General features: G+C 49.9%; 1 protein-coding gene and 1 long non-coding RNA gene across 2 annotated transcripts in view; one reads left to right on the top strand and one right to left on the bottom strand.

Annotated features, from left to right (window-relative positions):
• Apbb1ip (amyloid beta precursor protein binding family B member 1 interacting protein) overlaps positions 1–9290 on the top strand; it is a 53885-nt gene extending 44595 nt beyond the window's left edge. Inside the window, exons 10-12 of the mRNA XM_033759505.1 lie at positions 4348–4446; positions 5062–5176; positions 8486–9290. Of these exons, the coding sequence (XP_033615396.1) occupies positions 4348–4446; positions 5062–5176; positions 8486–8694 (423 nt within the window). The 3' untranslated portion in view covers positions 8695–9290. The remainder of the gene's footprint in view (positions 1–4347; positions 4447–5061; positions 5177–8485) is intronic.
• The window catches only part of LOC117284453, a 13958-nt gene extending 4616 nt beyond the window's left edge, over positions 1–9342 (bottom strand). The window contains exons 1-2 of the long non-coding RNA XR_004515546.1: positions 9284–9342; positions 4635–4730 (exon numbers count right to left, since the gene is read on the bottom strand). This is a non-coding gene — a long non-coding RNA (uncharacterized LOC117284453). The remainder of the gene's footprint in view (positions 1–4634; positions 4731–9283) is intronic.
• Positions 9343–10280: the final 938 nt, after the last annotated feature.

Here is a 10280-nt window from a genome sequence, read left to right as displayed (position 1 = left end):
GTGTGCTGACCTCTCAGTCCGCAGCGAGCAGTTTCCCCGCCTTCCCAGCCCCGTGCCAAGTGCCAGGGCACCCGGTCGTGGTCTGCAGACAGTGGCTCCCCTTCTCTCCACCCACAGGACGCGCAGGATTCGTGGTGTGCACCCGTCCTAGAGCTGCCGTGGTACGCTACAAGTGACTTTGAACAACAGAAATTTATTTCTCTTGTTCCAGGAGACAAGAAATCCAAACTCAAAAATCGGGATTGGGTTCCCTCCGGAGAGCTCTGAGGGGAATCTTCTGTACCTTGCCCCCAGATGCCGGAGTCTCCCGCAGTCCCTGGCGTTTCGCGGCGGGTGGCTGCGCGTCGCCCGTATCTGCCTGCGTGGTCAGGCAGCTTGCTCCCTCTGGGCGGCGTCCGGTCTCTGCTCTCATCAGGACGCCAGTCTACTGGATTCAGATACCACCCTGATTTGGCATGGTCTTATCTTACCTGGATTACATCTGCAGAGACTCATTCCAAATAAGGTCGCATGCACAGGCACCGGGGGTCAGGACTTTAGGGCAGTCACAAACACAGCAGCCACTTCTCTACGCGGCTGAACACAGAAATGAGCTTTACATTCCTTGCATTTCCATTTCTCATTCACCTGAGGCAAAAGTTGCTTCCACTTTCTGTCAGTGTCGCTCACTCAGCTCTGTCCCCGGGCCTGTCCTCTCCGCCGTCTTCCCCCCTTCCCTCCTCTGTCTGTCACACCAGCCTGGCCCGCCATCCACGTAGCCACAGCTGCTGCCCGTCTGACTGCTCCTGTCTCGTGTGTGATGGTCCCCCGGCCTGGAGGGCAGTTCCATGTCACACGGAGCCCTCCGCTCCTGCCTCTCCTCGGCTCCCGGAATCTTTCCGCACAGTCTTCCAGACAGCCCCAAACCTGTCACAGCATCCTGTTAGTTCTTCAAAACGTCTTTCTGCACCTCTGTTTTCAAATTCTTGTTATGAAATGAGCCACATCGTGAAACAGGCGCGTATCTGACTGACCGTGCCGTGAGCTGTCTCTCATTCTTCTTTGGACACCTAGACACTAGCGGCTTTGTCTTCATGGGAGGAGATATGTGTTGAACTAGCAGCCTTTGTTCTAGTTACGGTGCTTCCTCCACCTCTGTCCTTGAACAGATGTCTCAGCCTCTCTGACACTTGGTTTCCTCATTTGTAAGTTCAGAGGATCGGCAAGGTCCCTTTTAGTGTCAAGCATTCTGCAGTGGCCTTGAGCTTTATGTGCTGTGCCGCGTGTCTTAAGAAAGCTTCTGTTTTTAGGGTCGGGAGCAGTGAACTCAGTGAGGAGGAGTGTGGTTCACTGGCATTTTCCTCAGATCCCTTTGCAAATAGTTCTTCAGCCAGTACCCGAAGAGAGAGACCGTGCGGTTCAGAAGTAGGCAGTGGGACGTAAGCACTCAAGGAAGGGCTGGCGGCCGAGCCCGGAGCCTGGCTCTGGGGTGTCCTGGAAGCCTGAAGGGTTTCTGCTCCACGAAGGGAGGAGGAAAAGACTCGTGCCCATCGGGAGCTCATCTTAGAACCATAAATTCTGAGGCTGGCAAGAGACGTTAGAAGCCTGCTTTATATTCAAACTCACTGTATTTAAGAGAACACCACATTTCACAGCAGTTAGATGAATAATACACTGAAGAAACTGGTGCTTAAACGGATACTCCTGTACAAACAGTTGCTCTGTGCCTTTCCTGGCAGGCATAATTGAGTCTGCTCTTAGAGATTTGACTTGCTATGCACCAAAATCAAAAGCAGCCCCCCAAAGTAATATAGTAAGGCCAGAGTAGCGAAAGCAGCCTCCTAACTAGCTCAGAAAGGGAAAAGGAGCCCCTCCTAAAACCAACAAAAACATGAAACTGTTGGAGAGACCAGGGCTCCCCCTCTGACAGGACAGAGCTTGCCGGGTGGGGAGCTGTGTCATCGGCCCTTAAGACCAGCGTTCTGGTTTTGCTGTGCAGATTTTGCATGGAAGAGAATGCTTCAGGTGTTTCCGGAATGACACATTCCACCTATTAATGCCCGCTTCCATCAGCCTGACCTTCAGGTTAACTACTGCCCCGAATCCTTTTTCTGTTAGGACGCATTTCCTGAGTTGGTAGGTATTCCCAGTTTTGAGTATCTCCAAAGAACGTTATTAGTGGGGCAACATTTATAGAACTAAAACTGAACGTTCTGAATTAGTGAGCAAGCCGTGATCCGATGAACAATGAAAGCTTCAGCGGCCATTCGAAAGTATCTCCTGCCATCTGCTGGTCAGATGGGAAAACAACAGCTCCGATCCAGAGCCTGGGGGCAGCTGTTTTACTGTGGGAGAGAGAAATCAGAGAGATCATGATGCCTAAGCAAATAGAACTGGCGGAAATTCTGAGAAGGGGTCTAAATAAAGAAAGCACCCTATTGAAATATAACAGTATAGGGCCGGAGATTTAGCTCAGTGGTTTCGCCACCTGCCTCACAAGCACGAGGGCCCGAGTTCGAGCCTTGGCACAAATAAATAAAAAAAATAAATCAAACAAACGATAGGAGAGTAGGGCCCAGGATTTGGCTCAGTGGTTCCGCTGCCTGCCTCGCAATCACAAGGTCCCGAGTTCGATCTCCAGTGCCAAAAAAAAGTGGTCTTTCCTCAGTTGGTTCAAAAGGCCGAAAAGAGGAATTATTTGCATCTTCTGGATTTTTTTCTGTGACCTCCTCAGTCTGGTATTTTGGGCTTAATGGCACAAGATAAATACAGAAATTTTAGGTAAGTCGAGAAATATATAGCAACCTCTCTACACCATTGTACAATCAGAAGTTACTAAAGTTTCCCCACACCCTTGCAGTCTGTATGGGTCTCACTATCCTTTCTGGGCCAGGACAGCAGCATCACCGGCCGGAGAGAGCCCTGGAAAGACCACAGGGTCGCAAGCCTGGGTGGTTCCGCTTAGCTTCCAGCCGGAGTTCAGGACTGCGAGGCCCTTGGCTAGGATCAGCCCTGCAATCAGTCATTTCAGGAGCCCCTGCAGCCGTGGGTCACAGACAGCAGGGGGCCGGCTTTGCCTGTCACCCCGCTAAGAGCAGAGAGCTGCAGAAGCACCCTGCCTTGGGTTCCAGTTCACTGTCAGGATCCCCAGTAATCCATGCCGCCTTCACTTATCCTAAACCTAGTTTGGATTAACAAACTATTCTGTGGATTGCACAGAGGAGTGGTGCCGTGCATGGCACACACACTGGCTCTAGCCACACAATAAAATGAGTTACAAGTTATAATGATCCCTGAAAATTGACCCGGCATGCATTTCAGAATTTGGTTGTCTCCTTGTCACCCTGTGGCTGCAGTTTATGTGACTGAGTAAGAATTGTCTTATGAAGGCCCCAGGATTTAGCTCAGTGGTGCTGCTGCCTGCCTCGCAAACACAAGGTCCCGAGTTCGATCTTTGGTACCAAAAGAAAGGAAGGAAAGAAAGAATTGTCTTATGAGTTCCAGGCCAGTCTGGGCTACACAACAAGACCTTGTCTCCAAAACACCAAAGAAGAGAGAGACAGAAGAAAAGAGAGAGACTGTATTTAGTTCTTCCAACAATTACTCTGAAATAGCTGCTGTGCTGCAGGTCTGGGGCCTCCCGCAAGTGGGATAGGCAACAGTTCCGACCCTCCTGGAGCACACACTGTGTCAGAAACAAAGCAGGTTCCAGGGGCTCTCAGAGGACCCCACGGAAGAGTACGGGTTCCCCACTCCATTCCTCTGCCTGCCGTTCCGTTACTTTCATGAGCTCCCAGGAGACCTTGGTGACCTGCTCATCCCCCAGGCCACTCCCCAGGGCTACTTGACAGCAGATGCAAACATTTTTCTGTAATCCGCTGGCTCCTTCGGATGAGAAAGAGCAGTTGAGGAATATCGTTGCAAAACTCTGAGTTCTTGGCAGCAGAATAACCCTGGGACTAAGTTTTGGGAGTCACCAAACCACCATCCATGCAGGCATTAGATCTGTGACATTTAAAACTAAAAAAGCATATTAAGTAAATTCCCTTAGGGTGCTTATGATAAACCACATAACAGGTTTCTTACATCCTTTCAGAGTTTAACCATTTTAAAAAATACTTCTTTTCCTGGACCTAGAATTACTACCAGTGATGTTTGCCTGCACCGCAGTAAATCACACAGGTTGTTAGCTTCTAAAAGTTATTTGGAGGGACGGGGGTTTAGCTCAGTGGCGCTGCTGCCTCCCTCACAAGCACAAGGTCCTGAATTCAATCCCAGAACCGCAAAAAGCAAAAGTGATTTGGAAAGGCTCTCTGAGCTGCTAATGAATGAAGTTTTTAAGCTGTGTCTGAAATCGCTTCTGTCCAGCACCCCCAGATTCAGAAGGAGTCTCAGTACATCAAGTACCTCTGCTGCGATGACGCGAGGACTCTCCACCAGTGGGTCACAGGAATAAGGGTTGCCAAGGTGAGAGCCGCTCGCTTGCTGCCCGCTCATCCTGGCCCTGCCTGGCAGCTGCCTGCCCGGCCTGGAGGGCATCTCCTCCTGTCCCAGTCTCCCATCAGGTCCTCTGGGCAGGCGGGAGGGATAAGCCCCGAGCCTGTCACACCCGGGAACCAGGCTTGGCTCTCCGATGGAGCTCTGCAGGTACTTACTGGGAGGATTGCGGGCCTCGTGTGCGACTGAGGAGTGCAAGGTCGGACTGGGCGTGGAGCTGCGCAGCAGAGCACTCGCCTAGCACGGACGAAGTTCTGCACAGGAGAGGAAGAGCGGGAGAGGAGGAAGAAGGAGGACAGAGGGAAAAGGAGAGGGAGGAGGGGAGAGAAACACAGACTGAATCTGTATAGAGTCGAAGTGCATGTGAAGACACGATCAGAATTGCTCGGCTAAAGCTCGTCTAGAGTGTAGATGGCAGAATGAACTGAAAATTATTTAACGTGAAAAATAATCACTTTTGTACTGAACTACACAAAGAGCCATCTTGGGCAAGGGGTGACAAGAGCGATCCGGGAACGTTTTTCCCTGTCTGAGTGGGGAAAGAGAAGTGAACAGCTCCCTTTCTTCTTCCACATTACCTCCTAGTACGGGAAGACTCTGTACGAGAACTATCAGCGGGCTGTGGCAAGGGCTGGACTCGCCTCCCGGTGGACCAACCTGGGCACCGTCAACACAGCTGCGGCAGCTCAGCCGCCCGCAGGTACGGGGGGTGGCGCGGCCTGACCCCTGCCTCTCCGCACCACACAGACGCCCCGCATCTAGTTTCCCACGCGTGACAGAGCGGCGGTGTCTGTGGATGAGGCACAGCCCGCGGGGGGGGGAGCCGGCACGGTGCCCGGACTGCTTAGGCAGTGGGAGAGGTCTGCAGTGCTGTGCTCCAGAGCCTCATACCCGGTGCTAGACGCCGCCTTTCAGGGGACATAACACAAACTCATTTCTGTTTTTAAGAACAGGGCACTGAGGCAGAGAGCGGGTACTGTGTGCTGCTTGGCACGTACAGTTGTCTCTTGGGGTCTACGGTGGGTTGGCTTCAGGACCCCTGAATACCAGACCCTCAAGTGCCTTGCAAAAAGTGCCACAGTATCTGTGTATAAACTACACGTTCTCTCATGCCTTGTCACCTCTAGTTACCTATAAAGCCTAGTACAATGCAAATGCTCTTTACATAGCCATTGTACTATACTGTTTCGGAGCAATGACAAGGAAAAATGTTCACACGTTCAGTACAGATGCAGTACTTCTCGAGTTTTTTTGTTTGGTGGTTGAATCTGCAGATGTGGAACTCATGGATACAGAGGACTGAATGTACTATTTCTGATTCTTAAAGCAGACTGCAGAGTATGTATTACCATCCCTTCCACAGCTGAGGAAGCCAGCATCTAGCATCTTCTGTGTGGCTGAGCTGTGATCCAAAAACACTATGTTTATGAGAAATAATAGGGGAGAGAACTGGAACCATTTCTGGCACAGGGGTTCTGATTATTGTCTTCCAGTTTATGTGTCTGTTGCTGCTTCAGAGGGTATATTAGTTAGCTTTCCTGTTGCTAGGACATAATACGCAGCACCAACAACTTCAAGGAGAGGTTAATTCAGCTCATGGTTTCAGGGGATTTGGTCCATGGTCAGCTCCAAGGCAAAAATCATCGTGGTGGAAGGGCTTTGATGCAGCCAAGATGCTTAATTCATGGTGGCCAGGAAACAGCAGGGGAGCAGTGTCAGGAAAGATGAGGGACCAGATAGGGATGCCAGAGCCACACCGTCACAACCCGCCAGTACACACCCAGAAGTGTGTTCTGCTCCTCCTGTGGGCAGACAGCTCCCAAGCCAGTCAAGGTGACGGTCCAGCTTCACTGTCACAAAGGGCAAAACCAGTCTAAAGGGTGAAGGTTGCAGTAAGGTGACCACACCCCACCTCTGAAGATATGTTCCCTGGATGTGACCAGCCTGGCTGCTCTGTGAACAGGGAGTTAGTCCCCTGCTGTTTTCCTGCCGAGTTGTTTTCTTCTGAGCACTCATTACACAGGTGCGCCACGGCGCTCCTGCCCCGGGCCTCTCTTCCATCCCCACGAGGGGCCGCAGTGCACAATCACTCGGGGCATGGAGGACGCTGCCTGACTCCTCCTCAGCCAAAGCAGCCTGCTCCCCGCACCTCTCCCAGCTGGGGTCTGGGAGAAGTGCGAAAAGTGGTGCAAGCTGCTGGCTGAAGTCAGAAACCTCCTGGGATTGATGTTTCTGAGGGGTTCTCAACTGAAAAACAAAACACTGAGGTGTTGTTCTATCTCCAGAGTACTTAACAACAGTAACTGATTAAAGATAAATGGCTGTTCTTTCTTTTCCTTTAAGGAAGCCGTGGAGGTGCTTTTTAGTACTTTATGCTCTAAACAAATGTTTTTAGTCAGCGCTCTTAAATTTAGAAATGGATACAAATACTCATTTCTTTTCATTTTATTCTGGGATCTTTTCAGGCTGACAGAAAAGTTGCAGAAATAGTTTTGCCCCTCTGTCCCTTAAATCTTCGATTTGCATTGCCTAAAAACAAGGCTGTCTTCTCACTAACCACAGTTACAAGTTTAAATTCAGGAAATTTAATATTTAACGTTGGTAGAATGTTTTTCTCTGAACCACAGTCCACATTTCAGTTTTGGCACTGGTTTCAATGACATCCTCAGAGCGGCGTACTTTTCTGGCTTGCTTCAGTCTAGGATTGTGTACACTGAGCCCTCTTGTGCCTGTAAGTCCTTTCTTTTTTTTTTCCTTTTTTTCTTTTTTTTTTTTTTTGGTACTGGGAATCGAACTCGGATCCTTATGCTTATAAGGCGGCAGCACCACTGAGCCAAATCTCAGCCCAAGAGCCATTTACTTTTAACCTTAAAGCTTAGACGTATGTGTGTTTCCTCGCACTCTGGGCAGGAGCACTGTGAGTTTCTCCTGTCCTCAGGTGCCACAGTCGAAGGTGTCCTTGTCTCACTGCCCCTCTTGGCAACACTCACTTTGATCACTTGGTCGAGGTGTGTTGCAGTTTCTCTCCTGTACAGATTTTTCCTTTCATGCCTTTGTAGAGAAATACTTGGAGACTACTTGACTTCCTTACTCCTTGTAATGCTTACCGTCTTCTCCTCAGTGTCCTGAAGTCTTTCATGGCCTTCTTTGGATTATGTAGATCAGTCGTTTCCCCAAATTGTTGGAAAACTTCACAGTGGTGCATGAGTGCAATCCCAGAACTCTGGGAAGCTAAGGCAGGAGGATCACAAGTTTGAGCCCAGTGAGACTCTGTCTCAAATTTTTAAAATAAAAATAAAAAGGACTGGGACGTAGCTCAATGCAAAGGCCCTAGGTTCAAGTCTCAGTATTTCCATTTTTTTAAAAAGTTGGAAAATTCTCAAAGTCTCTGTTCCCAGCATGCCCCTAAAGAGGCAGAGAAACCCACATGCAGCTCCTTCTGTCTGATGTTTTGAAAACCAACGGTAGGGCACAGCTTGGTGGGGGAGCGCATGCTTAGCGTGTGTAAGACCTAAATTCTGACCCCAGCACAAACAAGACAACCCAGAAAGCTCAATAAGTGACACTCCTGTGTTGAAAGAGCAAATTAAAATGCAAGGAAAACAAAGCAAGTATCTGCCAGGTCCTTGGGGGAAGACAATCTACTTCCAGGATATACCAGGGATTTATTTGCACAATTTGCCTCTGTCTATTGCTTCTGTGCGTAAAGTACAGCAGGCCCTAAACGCGCTGTGCGCTCTGCTGCTAGCTGTCTCCCCTCTTTGCTGAATCTCACAGAAACTTTTGCCATAGGGCCTTGGATTTCTTAAGAAATATTTATTCGGCGCTGGGGATTGAACCCAGAGCCGCACCAGCTGGGCCTCAGGTTTCTCACCAGGCCCTGAGCTCCACCGTTCACGGGGAACCCTTCGTTTTGCTTTAGCAAGGCACAGGCATGCTGCTTTGTGGGTCAGCTTCACTTTCCAGGGCGGTCGAGCCGCCTGTCCACATTCTGCTCTCTCCCTCCCAGGACTGAGGACCGGCACCAGCCAGCCCAATGGGCAGCTTCCCCGGGACGCACCCTGCCTCAGCGATGCGCTCCGAGAGTCTCAGAGGCAGGCGGACACCAGCAAGGTAGGCCCGGAGGGACAGGGCGGGCACGAACTGCCAGACAGGCCCAAAGCCGCCTTCCAAGCCAGCACTGCTCTGGCAGCTTCTCCATACAGCCCCAAGCACTGAGAACCCGGCGGACCGTCATCTCATTTAGGAGACCGCTTTGTGTTTTTATAGTAAAGTAACCTAGGCTAGAATCAAAAGCGAAAACCAACTCTCATCACATTGCTTCATGAAAGTGAAAGTATATTTATTTTCAGAGATAATTCTCATGGAGTGATTTTCATAATCTCTGAGCACAGCACCTGAGTTTCACTTATTTTTTCTAAGTAAATTAGGGCAGCCAATCAGGTCCTCAGAAGCCCTGTATAAAGTAGTAAGTGAGCCCCAAGACCAGGTTAGAAGGCTCCTGAGAGGGGTACACTGTGCAAATCTGTCCTCAGGGAGACAGAGTGGGATGTAGCTGGTGGTAGAGTACTTGCCTAGGGGTGTGCGGCTGTGGGTTCCGACCCTATCACCATCACAACAAAGTGAAATTAAGTCCAAATTGATATTGCAGTCTCCCTAACTCTTTTCATTATACCAGTGAAGGTCCATTTGAATAGGCCTAAAACTCCTAGCCAGCCACCGTACCGCTCACATCTCAGACCCTGTGAATTCCGCCGAATGTGTCCCCAGACGCTGACCTGCCTTACATAACCGCAGTAGCACCCACCTAGCGACTGCAGGCTTTAGCCTCAGTAGTGCCCCTCATGCGCTCCGCCCTTCTTCGTCATGCAGTGGGAGAAACAATTCAATGTTGATATCTGTTGAGTGTCTTATCATTTTTGAGCACCACTGTAAGCTTTTCACAGTCGGGTTTCTCTGGTGCTCTTGTTATCTTCTCAAGCCTAACAATTTAGTCATACAGCGCGCTTTCGGTTATTATTATTTTAATTATTTCTACAACATCCACCGAAAAGAATCCTTTGGAAAGGCCAAAAGAAATCAAAGGATGCCCAAACAGAAGGCATTTTACTATGTGTGAACTACAGTTCCCAAGCAGCCTGTTCAACAGTTTAAAAAAACTCAATCATAGAGCAGTTCATTAGGGGAAAAAAAAAAACTTCCACATTTAATCTTCAGTAGTAAGAGGTTATTAGCAGAAAAAAATAAAATGGAAGCCTGACGAAATGTCAAGAGTGGTAATTATCACAAAACCAGTGACATTCAGTTCAGCTGCCTGAAATTTCTGGGGAAGTTGTTTTGTACAAATCTACATTCACTGTTGTTGTTGTTACCAATTCCACAGCTGACAGATAAGACAGTACCCGATTTGGCGTGCTGGTAGGTTTGGGGGGTACTGGAGATCGAACTCAGGTCCTCGAGCTTGCCAGGCAGGCCGAGGAATCACTGAGCTAAATCCCCGGCCCTTGGTATTCTGGTTTTTACCAGGAGCGCATACATCATTATTCTGTTTTTGGAACTCTCGTATCTCTCAGTCGATCTCGACACATCCCGAGCTGATAAGAGGGCTCTGGGGGTCCACTGTGTGGGAGAAGGTAAACTGGCTAAGCAGGCGTGCCCTCCGCTGCAGCTGCTGGGGAAGGAAGCGAAGCTTGTGACTGGCTGCTCCCCGCAGTCTGGGAAAAGCACCCGTTCCCCCAAGCCAGGGTGCAGGACGGTGGCCCGCGCCAGGCCGGGCCCAGGGGCGCCCCTCGCCTCCCTGGAGC

The sequence above is a fragment of the Fukomys damarensis genome, unplaced genomic scaffold (assembly GCF_012274545.1).
Source record: "Fukomys damarensis isolate Sample0158 unplaced genomic scaffold, DMR_v1.0_HiC HiC_scaffold_37, whole genome shotgun sequence".
Lineage (NCBI taxonomy): Eukaryota > Metazoa > Chordata > Mammalia > Rodentia > Bathyergidae > Fukomys > Fukomys damarensis.
This window is presented reverse-complemented; position numbering and strand designations above follow the sequence as displayed.